General features: G+C 35.4%; 1 protein-coding gene across 1 annotated transcript; it reads left to right on the top strand.

Moving 5' to 3' along the window:
* Positions 1-87: 87 nt before the first annotated feature.
* On the top strand, positions 88-17,300 carry LOC131028948 (ras-related protein RABA1f). The gene is made up of 2 exons (XM_057959332.2): positions 88-603; positions 16,524-17,300. Exons 1-2 carry the CDS (start codon positions 386-388, stop codon positions 16,957-16,959), a joined length of 654 nt encoding a protein of 217 aa, XP_057815315.2. The 5' UTR covers positions 88-385; the 3' UTR covers positions 16,960-17,300.
* Positions 17,301-18,299: the final 999 nt, after the last annotated feature.

Below are 18,299 nucleotides of genomic sequence, written 5' to 3'. Positions count from 1 at the left end.
CCCGACGTTCATTTGCATCTATCTCAATCAAATGTGAACAACAATTGAGTTAGACATTGCCTCAAATGTTTTCTTTTGAATTATTTTCCCATAGGAACAAGTAAGATCAAAACCAAGTAATATCGATTTATGTGGCGCATCCACTTCTATAACCCAAAAACGTTCAATAAGGCGACAACTTTTTTAATTTATAATTTTTGCCTTTTTCTACATCGGGTTCCCACATTTGAAAAATGATGTGCTATAAAGCAATCTTTTCTGATCGTTCAACAACGCTTTCTTCATGTCATTTGCAGCGGTGGTGAAATGATCTGAAAGTAGCAGTGCACTTTCTGTAGAGGGCAAGTTTTAAATTTTTTGGGTTTTTAAGTTTGATTGCGCACAAATGGCTTATAGAGCAGATGACGATTATGACTATTTGTTCAAGGTGGTGTTGATTGGAGATTCTGGTGTGGGAAAGTCCAATCTGCTGTCAAGATTTACAAGGAATGAATTCAGCTTGGAGTCTAAATCGACCATTGGAGTGGAGTTTGCAACCAGGAGTATAACTGTTGATGATAAGGTCATCAAGGCCCAGATTTGGGACACAGCTGGTCAAGAAAGGTACATGTTTCTTGTTGGGTACCCTTTAATTGCAGGTCTCTTTTCGCCATTTGGGTGTTCTTAAATTCTAAGATTGATGCATGCATTGGGGTGCTCTCAAGTTCTAGAGCCGTTCCGTTTATTTGGGTGCTCTTAAATTCTAGACATGTATTACACATTTTGGTTACTTTATATCGCAAGTTGTTTGATAATTATGTTGTAAGGTGCCTTACTTTAGGGTTAGGGTTTTGTTAAGAGTTTGTCGTAGGGTTTTGGCAAATTGGGTATCGTTTGGTTTTGAAGCTGGCGTAGTTTTTCTTTGGATCTTGCAACTCTCTTGCTTCAAGGTCGATCTGCTTGGTGGGGATTGGATTCCCTGTATTGACTATGTGCAGTGACACTATTTTATGTCGGTCATTAAATTTTATACGATGGTAGAGAGCGTAATGACGTCGAAGATGGCGATCCTTCAAGCTATTGGATTTATTTGACATGAAAGTGGTCCGTTGCAAGTGGGTTTATAACAGTCTTTATTGGGATCTGGGATTTCTGTATCTGGAAAACACGAGTGAATGAAATGATCTGACGCCTGTAGTTTGTTCTTTTTTTTTTATTGCTTGTGATTTATAGTCGCTTTTCTTGAATCCCCTCATTCAACGGCATAAAATGTTGTCAGTGGGCCCTGAGGCGTAGGGTTACTTGGAAAAAATGGTTCAAATCATCGAGTCATCATGTGGTTCTTAAAACTCCCCGATATCTATTTACGTTAGTAATCTTAGTTGTATAATTTATATGTTTACTGGTTTAAATTCTGTAAATAAAAATACTCGAACGATCTCACATGGTGTGCCGCCATATCTGGGCACGTACCTGTGTCTTCAGACTATTGTTGGCTATTTTATAGATTTAGATCTTGTATAAGATGGTGTTTTGACAAATCTGGATCATGAACCATGGCTACGATGTTATGGTGCTGCTTTAGTTTTGGAATGTATGTTTGTAAATGGAATATACCATATCTTAATTTAATGTATGACTCAGAAGATTTTGGCATCAGCAAGATTATTTTGTTTGCTAAATATTTCCAGGGATGCGATATCTTTTACACATGATCCAACGTCAGCTAATTGTCTGAAGCAAGTGCTCTACAAGTTGTAAAAAGATATAAAGTTTCCTCTGGTTTTGAGTAGTGGACTTATAAAATCTAATGTTGGGATTTTTCTTGCACAGCCCCTAGATTCTCCCATCACTAAGAAGAAGCAGGTAGCAGACTAAAAACCAAATTCAACTAATAATTAATAAATAATAAATTATTACTAAGTTTACTGGGACAGATATTCTAAGGCAGGGGTCCCATCAGGGGGCTTAAGTTCTATTTTTAAGGAAGAGGTGGTCTCATGAAGAAATTATTTTTTGCTACAGGATTATTTGGAATCTTTAAAAAAATAGGAGCCACCACTTTTTAGGCCTGTAAATTTAAGCAGGTGAAAATGGGACGGGGCTCGAAATTGCCCCACCAGCTCAGAAATATTTTATGCCACTTGTCAATCATCTGAATTTTAGAGAGAAAATTAAATTTATTTACCACCAGCTTGCTTAAATTTAGAAGTTTAAACTTAAGTTGATTGCACTACAAAGTTCATAGAACTGCCAGCATCATTAAATTTTGGAGCTTAAACTTTTAAGCTTGAACTGCAGTATAAAATTCATGGGACCACCAACTTCAAAATATTCCTAAAAAATCTCATCAGCAGCTCCAGCTCTATTTTTAGGAAGCCCCCCTCCATGGGACCCCAGCCTAAAAGAATGATAAGCATATTGGGACAGATCAACTAATAGAATGAAATGCAAAAATTCATACGAATGTGCTATAGTGCTGTTTGGAAAAGAGCATATCAATTGGACAAAATGTGTAACAGTGATATATAGATTCATTCACCACTTGGTTTTTGATGGCAGGCCAAAAGAAATGTCAAAATTAGATTAAATGCCAAATAAGAAAACAAGAAATATAAATTAGCATCACTGGGTAGTAGCACTACTTTCTATTTTTTTCAGTGTTCCATGGGGACGCAACACGACGTCCCCTGCCACCACCACCCAAGTGCGAAGGAGACGGGGAGACGCCTAGATGTCTCCCGTCGCCCTCACGTATATGCAATTTTTAAAATTAAATTTTTTAAAAAAGAGTGACTTTTTTGGGGGTATTTCAAATTTAGATTTAGTATTTCAAATTTCCTATAGTTTCATTTGAAATGTAATTCTTAATACTGTTATACTGTCATTAGTCATACATCTTTTTGAAACTATTTTTTCAAGTACTATATGTATATGTATAACTATATCAGCACCACCCCTCGCCATCCCCAAACTTAGGCCCTTGGTCCACCCGTCCCGGAAACACGTCCCCCCGTCCCCAATGCCGGTGGAACGCTGATTTTTTTTTCTAACAGTGTAATGTGTCAGTGTGAATTTCTGTGCATGTATGCATGTGGAGCTTTAGTAGAGAGTGTTTCCACATGCGAAACAATTTGTGGTGCATGGCTGACATTTGATTAAATATTGAAACATTCCTAAATACAAACAGTATCATTGCCCTAAACCTAAAAATAATAAAATGCTAAGCTCTGAACACAGATTCCAATAAAAGGGTGGAGAGAGGATGTAAAGCAACACATATATACTATAAACCTGGGATCTAATTTCTTCTCTTCATGAGGTGTGTTAATTAAACTTTTCAACTATCTGTGGCAATAAATGACAATATTCTGTAAAATGTGCCGAATATGAAAGAACTAGAAGGAATGAAAGTAGTAAGGTCTATGTCAAACACTCCAAGCAATAAAGAGAACTCAAACAAAAGAAGGCTGTATACGTGTCTGCAGGGTGTAATAAAGATGACCTTAGTCTATTTTCTGAGAAATCACTATATAAAATATACTTCCGGATTTTAATCCATAATGATCTTGACGTGTATATATAGTATATACACATCCAAGTCATTGGAATATAAGAAGGGAACAAAATAGATCTGATGAGGTATACAATCCACAAGGTGTATATTGATCCCCATAAAGAACATGCACATCTATGAGTAGGCTACCAATGAGAGGAACAAGATTCAAGATGTATAAATTTAGCACATGCAGGGCATCAACCAAAGTTGACTTACAATTGCACATAGGCCCAAAACAGCTCCACGTTATGCAAATAAGAGAAAGGCAGAAATTCTAGATTACATATTTCAAGTTTCAACAATATTGTCTGTGTTTTTGTAGAGTTTCTGCCCTTATTCGTCTTCCCCTGAAGTTTGGGCTTTGACAGTGGTTTTGCTGTTACAAATTTTACCTGCAAATCTTTCCTGTTACTTCAAGATTTCCATTATTTGGAGGGAAAATATCCTCAGATGCCATAATTAGAAGTAAAACTCATTGTTGATCGCCATTGTTGTAAATTCACTTCCATTGAAGTGATGGCAATAAGATGGCTGCTGGATACCTTCTTCCTTGTCTATCTTTAGGAGAGACCGATTCTTGTTCAAAGGGGTAATGGTGGTCATCTTTTCTTTGGGAAAGTCCCCTAAAATCTTCCTGGTCTGATTCCTCACCTTTTGAGGTTGGAAAAGGCTCAAATGCAAGCAAAGGCCTGAACTGGGAAGTTTCCTTTATTGGATGGGTTGGTCAGTCCTTGATGTGCTTTGAGGTTTACTTTCTGACATCTGTTCTGCATTGTTGACTGCTAACAAGGATTGTAATAATTTGCAAATTTCTCTTACCTCCTTTGCATCCTTCACAACCTATTCTTGCTTTTGTGAAAGTTCTGAAGAACTTTATGGGTTCTGTGGGTATGAAAGTTCCATGGCTGTTTTCAAATTGTAACTCATAACTAAAAGGGATATTTGCTTTTAGTTGTAAACATTAAGTTAAGCCGCGTTTGAGGTGTCACTGGCTTCTTTAAATCAAGACCAATCCCAATTCTTGCATGTTTCATATTGACTAGGCTTAGTTAAGTAAGGTGCTAATAAATAAAAGGGCAAAGGCAATTCTCTTTATTATTTGGTGCTGCCCTTAATGCTCAAAGACTTATCAGTGTCAACATTCTCAAGGGAAATCAGGACACCATACTCAGATTGGCCTGTTGAAGGTGTGTTTTTAGAGAGAATTGAATCTGATATCTGATACTGAACAAACAAGGCAGTGCTCCCAATTAGCTTCCCAAAAGCCAATGTTTATGCATGGACTATGAAAGCATGGCAAATATGTAATGTGGGACATCCTAAATCTTGCCTTAAAATCCCAAGCTCAAAACAAACTCGGTAGTTAACAATTTCCTTTTCAACATAAACTATGGTGTAAACCCTGCAATAATGTTAGCCAATGTTTGAAATGTAATTCATAAGACTAATCAGGGATCTAATAGCATACAAATGTTCACATATAATCAATTGTACTAACAATCAATTCGGCAATTAAATTGTATGATGTTCATTGAACTAAAATTTAATTAAGCAATTAACATCATATACTTAAATCTAAAATTTATTTCTAGAGCTCAACCATTAAAGGGGTTGAATTAGGGAAGCACGATAGGGTGCCCAAAACATCCCTTGCAATAAGCCCAAGGGCGGAATACCACACCCCTGGGCCCACAAGTGGCAGGAACGTTATCCATCCAACATGGGGTGGTCTACTTAGTGGGGGGGGTCCATCTCTGCCCTGCCTTTTTGTGTGACCTTATTAACCCACCTATGATTGTATTTATTCTCAACTCATTTCCAACAATCGACCATTGTAGAGGTTGGAGAGGAAACCGCAACAGGGCGCCTGGAGCATTCCTCTAATCTAAGCCCAAGGGTGGAATACAACTCACTTGGCCCACAAGTGGCAGGACGTCATCCATCCAACATGGGGTGGTCTACTTAAAAGGGAATCTTGTATCTGCTCTCCTTCCTTGTATTTCCTTACTAACCCTGATATGATTGTTTGTAGGAGAATAAGTAACTTCAATAGATAAATTAGGAATCTAGATTGATTAGCACTTCTTGTCGTTAACTATACCAAAATATATAAGAGATTATATGTTAAACAATTCCATCAATTGCATACCAATTACCTGCTGCAATTACCAGTCTGCTGATTACTATTGGCAGAATTGTATACTTGATCTGATCTCTTTGATGCTTGTATATATATATGTTCTTCTGTTCTTATCTTATTCCCTCTCTTCTTCCAAATGAGAATCTTACATAGCCTTCAAGAGGAGGCATAGGGTCACTACTCTTGCCAGGGACATCCTTCTCATAAATAGGTGTCTCTTCTTGATTAATTGCTGTCCCGTCATAAAACATGGCTGCTTGGAACCCGTGTGTTTAAGTCTCTTGTGTAACTGTTGATTACAACATTATAGAAAATTGTGAAGTTGTATTAATAAGACAATCTTTTGAATGGATAAAGATATGAATATCTGATCTCATTTAATTTCTTCCTTATATTTCCTTGCAAATTAATTATTCTAGTTCAAAGATGGAACAATTCTACTCTTGCCAGGGACATCCTTCTCATAAAGAGGTGTCTCTTCTTGATTAATTGCTGTCCCATCATAAAACATGGCTGCCCGGAACCCGTGTGTTTAAGTCTCTTTGTAACTGTTGATTACAACATTATAGAAAATTGTGAAGTTGTTTTAATAAGACAATCTTTTGAATGGATAAAGATATGAATATCTGATCTCATTTAATTTCTTCCTTATATTTCCTTGCAGTAATTAATTATTCTAGTTCAAAGATGGAACAATTCTATTGGTCTCTTGACTTTCTGTATTTACTGTATTTACTTATTTCATATGTTGATCTGCTATTTCTGCTTCTATTTGATCAGATCCAATTCTATTTCTGCTTCTATATGATGCTGTGGCTTATATACCCTTCAAGAGGGAGTGAAGGGTTGTGCCTTTTAATTGGTTACAACCCTCTTAGAAGTGGGCATCTCTTCCTACATGTCTCTTACCCCTTCATTTATTAAATTGGTGCTTGGTGTTCAGATACAATTTAATCTTTTATTATTCTCTTTTCTTTTTTCTTATTTATTATCCAAATTCGCAATCTTGATTGCTGCTGTAATATATATTTAATAATTTATTCATTATTCTTGCCAAATCGGTCCTCAAATTCTTATGTTCCAATTTCTTTTTCTGCCTTTGAAGCCCCCTCCAATTGATTTCTTTTCCTTTTTATATATGAGAGTTGATGGGAGTTACATCCCTTAACTAAAACGGACGACTTTGCAAGGGTGGCGTCCCTTCATAATTAGCTCTTGCCTTGAATTAATGATTTGTTATGTAAATGCTGCCTTGATAATGTGAATCGATCACCTTAGTTATTTTATATTCCACCATCCAGCATTAGTATATCAAAGGTAGTGATTACATATTATTAGGGGATGCAATCTCATTTAAGATTTTATTCTTAAGTTTGGTGGGGGCATGACAAAATAAATACCCTATTATGACAACATACTTGATTTTCCAACACATCATCATCAACTTCATCGAGGTCTTGGCAAAATGTCTAATCCTTGAAAGATGACTGATCGTCTGTTCATTTAAACAACCAAAAATGATCACAGAAGGAGTAAAATGTATTTCTCATATGTCATGGACTGTGAAAATACCATGTTCTTAATTATAATGATAGCTGTTTAGCATATGAAAATTGTGTTCTTTGGGTGTGAAAGTTGTGAATGGGGTTGTTTTCAAATTAGAGTTTACATTCAAAGGGAATGTTCATTTGTTGTTGTAATTCATCAGCTTAAGATTGCTTGAGGTGTCACTGGTTTTTTCATATTGAGATCCATAGATTGACCACACTTAGTTGGGTAAGAGGTCAGTAGAAGCTAAGATACACACATGTTTACTCTTTAATGTGTTTTTCTGTTTGGATAAACATTTTGTTTGTACATAATTCTTCTACTCAATCAGGAGTGTTGTTCTTGATAGAATGATGGGTTATCTACTCTTTAATGTGGTTATCTTTTTGGATAAACAAATTATGTGTACACAATTCTTCTATTCCACCAGTAGTGTTGTTTGTGAAAGGATACGGATGTAAGGAGAGCTATCAAGAGAATGAGATGGATCAAGTGATGCTAAAAAAAGTTGTAGATATTCAGAGTAATAAATTACACTTGAGCAAAGCTTCTCATTAGTAATCACTGAAGACAAATACAAACAGTGTAAAAAGTTGTCAAGTACTTGTGACAAATTTGCAGGGCCAAGTTGCCAAACCTCAAACTTGTGGGTTTTTTCTGTTCACATTTTATGAGGCTGAGTTAAAGTAAACCCTAAAAATGATTAAAATTCGCCAATATAACATTAAAAATTGTTATTTGTGGGGGACAAATAAGCAGATTTTGAAGACATTTTTGACTATTAGAGTTTGCAGTCATTTCCAACATTATTAAAAACTTGTGATATGTATTGTTAAGGATCATTGATTTGAATGATTAAACATCGCAGCTTGCAGTTATCTCCATTCCATTTATGCTGAGCTGGAAGTGTTTGAAGGTGTCTGAAGACATCTGATAGCACCTGTGCCTTTTGTTTGATGGTGTCTATGGCACCTTGAAGGGATCTGCACTGAGGAGCAATGGCCTTGGCAGTAGTGGAGGAGTAGTCCAGATTTCATTATATTTTTTGTTTTTATTTTAGGATATTTTTTAAGTTTTTTTTTTGATCTAATGGCTCATAATTTTTTAACTTAATAATATATATTAATATTTGTAATAACTTTTATTGACTTTTTTGGTTAATAAATCTGGAAGGCCCAGGAGTTGGATAAACAAAACTGGGTATCATACCCAGGATGCTGGTGTCATAACAATAACCAGGTCCACAGTATTTTAACAGCCAAAAAACATAAAAATAACAGCTGGCAAACTGATTAGAGGTTGACCATAATAGCCAAGAGAAGTCTGCTACAACACTGAACATAACTATACCAACCGACCTCCATACCATTATACCATTGTATTACCCCAGCAACAAACAGTAACACTTCCAGCCTATCTGCAAGACCAAAATGATGAAAAACAACCAATGTATCAAGTCTTGGCTGGGGTAAATTAAGCAAGGCCCTGAGCACCCTTCCACTACCTCTTTATATTTATCACATGAGACCTCCTTACATGTTGGGATCACCACAACCCTATCATCCAAATCATTGCTGTTACAACACTCAGAAATAAGTGGATAGTATCTGCAGGCAATGGATCATTGCTGTTACAATACTCAGAAATAAGTTGGGATTAGCATCTGCAGGCAATGGCACCTTCAAACCTTTCAGTATCTCTTCCATTGCATGCTGCAAGTATCATTGCAGCTTCTCAGTAGCATGTAAATGATGAAGAAGCCAATTGAAGTATACCTCAGATTGATGACACAACACATCTTCTATGTTGTGTGTCAGGTATGACACCACAGTGTTTTGACAACAACGAAGCATAACTTAATGTTTGAGGCACATCTTACACACTCCTCTGCCCGTGTATGCCCATGGTCTATCAAGTCTTGAAAACAAAATGGGGGCTGGGGTAAATTAAGCAAGGCCCTGAGCACCCCTCCACTACCTCTTTATATTTATCACATGAGACCTCCTTACATGTTGGGATCACCACAACCCTATCATCCAAATCATTGCTGTTACAACACTCAGAAATAAGTGGGGATAGCATCTGCGGGCAATGGATCATTGCTGTTACAATACTCAGAAATAAGTTGGGATTAGCATCTGCAGGCAATGGCACCTTCAAACCTTTCAGTATCTCTTACATTGCATGCTGCAAGTATCATTGCAGCTTCTCAGTAGCATGTAAATGATGAAGAAGGCAATTGAAGTATACCTCAGATTGATGACACAACACATCTTCTATGTTGTGTATCAGGTATGACACCACAGTGTTTCGACGACAACGAAGCACAACTTAATGTTTGAGGCACATCTTACACACTCCTCTGCCCGTGTATGCCCATGGTCTAACAATAAATTTGCTATTGCTGATCATATTCCATCCCAAGGAGCCCCATCCGTGTCTTTAGCAAGCCCCCAAATCTTCACCATTTTAGTGTCTTAAGCTTTGAGTTTTTGATTTCTTTTTCTACATAGGCCATGAAATTGACTATCATCTCCTCACCAGAAACTGTCACCTTCTGCTACTTCACATTCTTCTCCCAGATAGGCTCTTCCACTTTATGATTCTCGAATCTCGAGATTTCTCACTTTCACAGATTGAACAGCTGCCACCACCTTCATGAATGAGTAACTAATCCTTCACTTTCATAATTATCCCTTTCCCATCTGCCCTTTCCATCATCACAACTGACAATACTTGCTGCTGTTTCTCCCCTTACTGGGTTTAACTTTATCGGCTTTATTATTTTTTTTCAATTTAAGAAAATTTATAATATATTAATATTTATATCATTATTAATATGTGATTTATATGTTTTTAAGTTTTAGTTTGGATCTTGGATTTTGAATTTTGAAATTAAGGAATTTAAGTATTTGTTTAATTTGCTGTGTTTTTGCCAAGTTGCCAATTCAAGTCAAAGCTGGGTCTCGAGTCCAAGTTTTTGAATTATGGATACAAGCAGACATTTACTTGCAAAATCTAGCCTCCTTGGGGGAATACTTTGTCTAACATATGATTTGTTCTATGCATGTGGGTCCATGCTTACTTGTTGGAGTGAATTAGTTTTTTCTTTTTGTGGTTAACTCTCCTTCTCACCCAAAAGTGTTCAGTATGTTTGAGATCAACGAGACATCAACAATAGTATGGGGATTTAACTTCTTTGTCATCAATATTGCTGTCAACTTTGAGACTTACTGCACTGGAATTCTGATGCATACAGCATATAGACTAGCCTGATTTTGATCCATGGACAATTGTTAAGTTGCAAGGTCATGTGTGTGACAAGGTAAAACTTGAACTCTGGGACTGTTTGCATTTTTTGATTAGCGAGTGTTACCAATGGCCATTCCTTGGTGTGATCCTTTGGGCCTTATATAATTTTAATCCCACATGCTAATCTGCTTGACTGACCTTTATTGCATTCTATATTAACATGCTTGCTTATTATTTGGCTGTGATTCCCTTTATATTTGTTGTTCCAAATCAGTTCGCTTAACTATTAAGGTTGTCCATCAGACTTATTTCAAAGTTGTTGTGTGTTTACTTCTTAAAGACACTGCAGCTATCCATCAATGTGTTTCAAAATCGGTGCCAAAGTGGGTTATCAGACCATCTAAAATTGCTTGGACTTCTGAGCGACATTTTGTTAAAAAGCAAAACGGGCTTCTATGTTGACTTATTCATCTTAACAAGATAAGTGCCCAAGGATGTTAATGTTCTTTGAATTGTTGGTATTCATTCTGATGCCTGGGATGGTTGTGGAATTATTGCCTTTTTAATTAAATTGTACCTCATTTTAAGATATTGGTAACTTCCCATCTGTGTATCATGCACCAAAGACAATGTTCCATAAGTCTATATGACCGTATGGGATTGTTGTTCAAACTTCTGGCTTGATTTCTACATCAATCAGTTTTCATTAGTTGTTTTGCACTATTTCCATCCTGTCAGATTGACTGCTGTAACCGTTTGTACCAAGAAGACATGACTGGTTTGTCTATCACTGTCAGTGTCTATCTTGTTGATTTTTTAAGTTGCCAATGCACGCTTCTTACAGAAAAATCATAGCCCATTTTTTTGCGGTACATTTTAAGTTCCATTATGTAATATTTTGGATACTTTCCCACTACATCATTATCCTCGCTGAGTATTTGACATAGTTGGAGGCTCTGTCTAATCCTACTGCAAATCATTGCTAGATTGTTATTCTTTTCAAACATTCTATGATTTTTGTTGGTTTTTGTGGCAAAGTTATAATTTTCAATTTTGGCAGTCACGGAGACCATAATTTCTGCTTTGGGTATGGTCAATTTTTTGCTACTGCTTGTTAAATGTGGGTTAAGATGGAACTGTGCTATTGTTAATGCACTCCAAATCTTTGGGAAGTGAAATTATTTTACTGTTCTGCTTTAAACTACATTGCTTGAAAATTTGAAATGAAGAGTGCTCCAACATATATACACAAAGTTTTCTTTCAACGGCTCCAGTTCCCAGGGTGTAATCCTAAGAATCTGGGTGTATTGATCTTGATAAGAACACAAAATCTATTCTAATTAGTATAGGTGAATATGCATTCTGGATCCCTTATGCGCATGTGGTGTTCTCTGTTAGTATTGAATTGTTAAATGCTAAGTTGCCGGTTCGGGTTCGAAGAACTGGTACGCCTACGGCAAAATTTTGAAAAGGGGGGGTTTGGGTTCGTTAGTACAAAAACATGTACATTTCATATATATATATTTATGCAGCCTATAAGCATGAATTAAGATTAGCATGTCACATAGCATCTTTTATATTATAAACAACAAAACCAACATAAACTTGTAATCAAAGCATCATGATCATACCATAATAGCATCATATACATCAAGTTTAATATCAGAATGACAAAATACTCGAGTATCATTGTTTCAACTTTCAACAATTTAAAGTTTAATCATCAAATGGATTCTTTTATTCATCATCCTCATCCTCCTCCTCCTCCTCATCCTCCTTATCATTGACATTGACATTAGATGAACCAATGTCAATGCAACTTGCGCTTGCACTTACACTATAAGTTTGCTCGCTATCCGAGTCATCAAATGCAACATGCTGAGAAGCGAAAGCATCCAAATCAGTATGCTCTGGCTCTATATCCCACATCTTCGTTTCCCCTTGCTTGTAGTCATGTTGCTTGTGTGAAATGAGCCAAGTTAATGTTTTAAAACTCACTTTTAGGGTTGTATTTTAATTTTTTATATGGTGGATTTTAAAAAAAATTAAATTTTGCAAAATAAACACCATATTTGGGCCGTCAGACCGGACCAGGACCAGACCGGATCAGTACCAGGGGTCTAGGGGGGCGAACCCTGCAACTTAGGTTAAATGCAGTCCTCTATAAAATTGGTATCATATAGAGCATCACTTCTCCATGCTTTTGAAAATGACAAGGTCACTTATCGAATAAAGTTAAACCATTGTAGGTGAGTTTTACTGAAGTAGTGCTTGTTTGAATCTGCTTATGTGTTCTGTACTTCGACCATGAGAATTTTGTAGAGTCGTTTAGGGGGAGAACAAATCATCTCACTAGTTTGCCAGAGTTTAACATCTCATGGAAAATATAGTTGAAAATATAGGCTTTTGTAAGCGCAACATTTTATCTGGTCTGGAAGCTTCAATCCTAAGTAAATCTTTAGGTACATTGAAATTGTGATTTAAATTATTTTCATCAGTTCTTTAGAATCAGATTTTTTTTTTCTCAAAATTAAATAAGGTCTCTGCAGGCTTAACAAATTTCTGCATGTTTGTGTCGAGTGTTTTTGGGTGATTGTGCAACTTGGAAGTTTTGAAGTAGTGAGCTACATTCTTTATACCTCCAGGTTTCATACAATTTTTTATAGATTGGATACATGCTTGAAACATTTAGTGCAAACTTGATTCTATACATTATAAAATTAAAAGTTCAGCTGCACAGTATTCCTAATGGGCTTTAAATTTGCTGTTTGATCACAAAATATATTGATTTTCTTTTAGTGGGCAAAGCTATATGCATTATGTTCCACCATGTTTCTGAGATGGGAATGGCAGGAAATCTGGGCATATTTTCGGGATGTTAGGGGATGGGTGATGGGCCTTTTTGTAGGGGACGACAACTGAAAAAGTAGGGGAAATTTAAAAATATAGAAAATTTTAAATATTCAAATAATAAGACGTTCACCATATTCATTATATAACCATATTATTAAACATTAGAGCTGAATTGAAAACTCACAAGTTGACATGCAAATTAACAAACTTCCAATGTATAATAATTTTATTTTGAGTTTTAATTACCAATGTTTGTGTACAACCAAATGAAAAAGCTGAAAAGATACAATTACAATATGACAAAAATGCAGACAACTAGATCTACTGATGTTATGCTTCTGCTTCATCCTCGTATAAATTAAAATCAGACTCTGAATCTGATACTATTTCATTTAACATGCTTGGGGTTTATTTCTTCTTAAGGCCTCCACATATTTTAAATATCAAATCAATAAAAATTTAAATAAACAAATTATTAAAAAAACATAAAAAGTGAAAAAAGACAAATATATTAAAAAGAAAAAACAATGAAAAGCAGGAAAAGATTTTATGGTTATATTAGGAATTTTTTGAAAGAATACAATTAAAAAGAAGATGAATTAATTTGATGTTGGAAGGACAACCTTGTCCTAAAATGAATGATGACCTTGTCCTATAATGAATGATGATCCATTCATTTTATAGTTCTTATTTGTCTCGTTGCAGGAAACTAGAAGTGAAACATAGGCAATGAAAACAGGCAGGGAGAGAATTGCATTCTAGTGAATTGGAAGAGTCGCATTCCACAACTTATATATTCCGCCTGCTTTGCGATGATCAATTGAGAATTAAGATGGGTTGTTTTACTCTCTCTACCTTAGTAGAACAATATGAGCCATTTCTGCATCACTGCTTAGTGCTTAGCTATCACTCCTACCTCTATATTGGTGAGGAACACATGCCCAAAAGAATAAAAATATATGTAGGGACATGGAGGTCAATACATGGTGAAAAAAACTGGGTAAGCGTGGTAAAATAAAGTCCTTGGATTACGAGGAGAGTAATGGCTTTTAATTTTCAGAGGGGGTACAGCAGGGATGGTTGGCCGTCCCTTATGTTTCCATGCTGTTTCCTTTATGTTTCAGAGACATTTATTTTGTGCAGTGATGGTCAGGGGCTAAGTCACAAGGTTTGGCAAACTTCTGTGTAAAATTCGTTAAAATTCGCCTTAGTATTCGTAAGAATTTTTTAGGGTTTTCGGGAAACATTTTTTTTGGTTTCCGAGTTATTTTTCTTATGAAAAACTTTGACTTCACAGCAGAAGAAAACGAGAAGGCATGAAGGGGTTTCGTTCAAAATCGTGTTGTTTTTTAATTCATTCGAGATGAATCATGAACATATTTATGGAGTGCAAATATTTTTGAGTTGCAGGCAAAAGGGCATGTTTTATAGTCGCATTTCAGCTCTTCGAGGAATGGAGATCAAGCTACTACTGAGGGAAAAGCACCGCTGGTCTATCAAGCTGCATTTGTTGCGGGATACCGTCCATTTTCGCCGACGGCCATCCAATTCTTTCCGTTCTTCTGCATTAACCCTGCGAAATCTGCATGCCATTTTGTCCATTTCCCGCTATACGTGACCTTGTTTGTGCCTGCTGGGCGTCCAAGGAGGCCGTGAATATTATTTTGAGGGCTTTTTCTATTATTTATTTCTTTGTTAGTTTTTTTCATCTAAATTTTTTTTATCAAGTATTTTAAATCTTCAACAATATATGTTTGTAATGTCAAATCTTATTTATATTTAATCTGTTATTTTATTTTGGAAAGGTCTTTTTTCATCTATAAAATTTAATGATGCACTATAAATTTTTAACAATACATGTTTATAGCATTACAAATGTCAAGTATTATTTTAGTTAAATTAACTGGCTATTAAAAAATTAACATCTACTATATTGAAATTATGCATTGGTTTATTTTATTTTTAATTTTTAATATTAACATTTAATAAAATAATGATGCACTATAAATTTCTAACAATACATGTTTATAGCATTACAAATGTCTAGTATTATTTTAGCTAAATTAACTGGCTATTAAAAAATTAACATCTACTATATTGAAATTATGCATTGGTTTATTTTATTTTTAATTTTTAATATTAACATTTAATAAATGAAAGTGTCATATTTAAAAATTTTCAATTTAGATTTTAAACTATTTATATATAAAATTTAACAGATTTGAAATATCTAACATATTTAAATAAAATTTAACAATATATTAAATATAATATTATTTTATTTTTAATTACACATTATTGTAAGGCGAATTTAATGTCGATTTTTTTTTCATCTGAATTTTATTGTTGCCGAATTCGAACCTTGTGACTTAGGTCAGGGGACAACGTGGGGATGTTCACTTCATTGTATTATATCAGTCAGTGTTACCATAATCCTGTACACGTTGGACTTTGGAAGTTACTTTTACATGATGTGCCTTCTAAGAATATGATTGCATTTTAGCTTTGTCTTGGGCTGTTTGTGATAAATTTTTGATTAAAATCTTCCTATAAGCTGTGGAATATTTGTTGTCTTTACTCGCATCTTAAAGTTTTAGGAATGGTATTAAGGAAGACATGCTTGTATTTTCATGTAATCACATCACAGTAGAAACTTTATTGAATCCGTAACAATGCCCAGGAATCTTCCTGATGCTTATTCCTATGATTAATTACTAAATATCTTACTCCATGAATGTGATAATCTGGATTATTTTTATTTTCAAATTAAATCAATCTGGTTCAGAGCTCTTGTTTGTTAATATCTTGTCAAATGGTATACTTGTCCAAGACTCCAAACCTTTTGATCATTTCCAGACTTGAATTTTTTTGACAATATACGAGGACATCTGTTACATGGTAATTGGAGTTATGTTAAATCCAGTCTATGCCCACAATGCCTTTTCAACTGATCAGTGCTTCCATGATCTTTAAATGTTAATTCCAAATCAAGCTTATGCACACAACACCACTTTTGCAATTTAATAAGCCTTCCACAGTATTTGAATACTGACTGATTTTATATTCATAAATTGTTTCTTTGCTTGGCTCTGGCTTATGAAACAGGTACCGAGCTATAACAAGCTTATTTGAATACTTACTGATGTTAGTTTCATAAATTGTTTCTTTGCTTGGCTCTGGCTTATGAAACAGGTACCGAGCTATAACAAGTGCTTATTATCGAGGAGCTGTTGGTGCATTATTAGTGTATGATGTAACTAGACACGTAACCTTTGAGAATGTTGAGAGATGGCTAAAAGAACTCAGGGACCACACTGATGCCAATATTGTGATAATGCTTGTTGGTAACAAGGCAGATCTGCGTCATCTGAGAGCTGTTTCTGCAGAGGATGCCAAAGCATTTGCAGAACGAGAATCTACATATTTTATGGAGACATCTGCCCTGGAATCAACAAACGTTGAGAATGCTTTCACAGAAGTGCTCAGTCAAATCTATCGAATTGTGAGTAAGAAAGCTCTAGATGTTGGGGAAGATCAGGCAGCCGTGCCCAGCAAAGGACAGACAATAAATGTTAACAATAAGGAGGATGTGTCGGCCCTGAAGAAAGTTGGATGTTGTTCTGCATAAACCCAAAGAACATTTCACAGTGTTGTCTTCTAAAGTTTTTTCTGGATTTTGATGTCATTTTGTCAAGAAATTGATTTCTTCGAAATTCTGCCGCAGTTGCCTGTCAGTTTTAAGAGACAAGCAGCTTTCTATGTTTGATTACTCTGTATGATTTGCCAGTGAACTTTTGCTCTTGGAATATACCAGAGTACTTGTTGCCATATAGATTTTATTGTTACTCTATATTAGATGAACACTTCAAAGATTTCTATTGTTGTTATCTTGGAAAGATCATGCCAGATTTACACGTATATGTCAGTATGTAATATATAGTTTAAAAGTAAACCCAAATTGACGATCAATTTTTTTCCGGATCCTTATTCCAATCACTATTTGTTATAGTTTTGTCCTTTGATCCTCTGCTTATTATTGGGTACTCTATTCATTTCTTTGTATTTAATACATTATTGCTGCATTGTCTGTCCATCTCTCTTTACATCCAAATTTTTATGAAAAAATATTTTTTGCATGCTGAGCGATCATTTGTTCTGATAAAACTTTAAAAAATGCATTATTAGTTTATTAGATTTTTTTTAAATAAAAAATTCCTTTTTATTCAATTTTTATGTGTGCCGGTGACTGCATTTCTCCATAAGTTTTAGATTCTCACAAGTAATATGGTCTCCTTCAAATTGGTTCATTCTCTGCTGATTTTCTGCACACTGGCCTTCTTGGAGGCAGGATTCCGTTGTAGTTTGACATTCCGTTGTACTAGTGCTTGTATAGAACTGCGCTGAATATAATATGGTCTCCTCGTGGGAATTGTTTTGCCATTTGCGGCTCTTGCTAATTAAGTTACCTTCTGCATTTAGAAAAATGACATAGGATAAAATCTAGAGAAATTGGAAGGTTGAAGGTGGTGGTACAGGGCTCAAGCAAACTTTAGAGAATATTGCTGATGAAAATGATTGATCAAAAGGACATTTGGCGGTTAACTTTTTCTTTGCAGGGACTGACTGATCTTTACATTTTTCCTCAGTAGCCAACTTCATTATTTTTTTCTCCACTCCCCACTTTTTTTGACCGCAATTTGGATTTTGCCAGTGAGAGAATCATATAGATGATAAGCCTTTGGGCAGGGCAAATTTTCTTGCTTTGCAAACTTAGCTTCTTCTATTCAGGTTTCAACTTCAGGCTGATCCAAGAGAGTATATGATAATATTTGTTTCTTGTCTCACAATAGTGTCTCAGTTTTTGGTCAGAGTGAGACACTGAAATCAACATTGTTAATGAGATTTCCGTTCAAGCCATCGGGCTCAAAGAAGGTATTTCCAACTTATTGAACCTGTTCCCTGGGGGTG

Source organism: Cryptomeria japonica, chromosome 7, assembly GCF_030272615.1.
Source record: "Cryptomeria japonica chromosome 7, Sugi_1.0, whole genome shotgun sequence".
Classification (NCBI taxonomy): Eukaryota; Viridiplantae; Streptophyta; class Pinopsida; order Cupressales; family Cupressaceae; genus Cryptomeria; species Cryptomeria japonica.
Note: the sequence above shows the minus strand (reverse complement) of the source record. Positions and strands in the feature narration are given on the sequence as shown.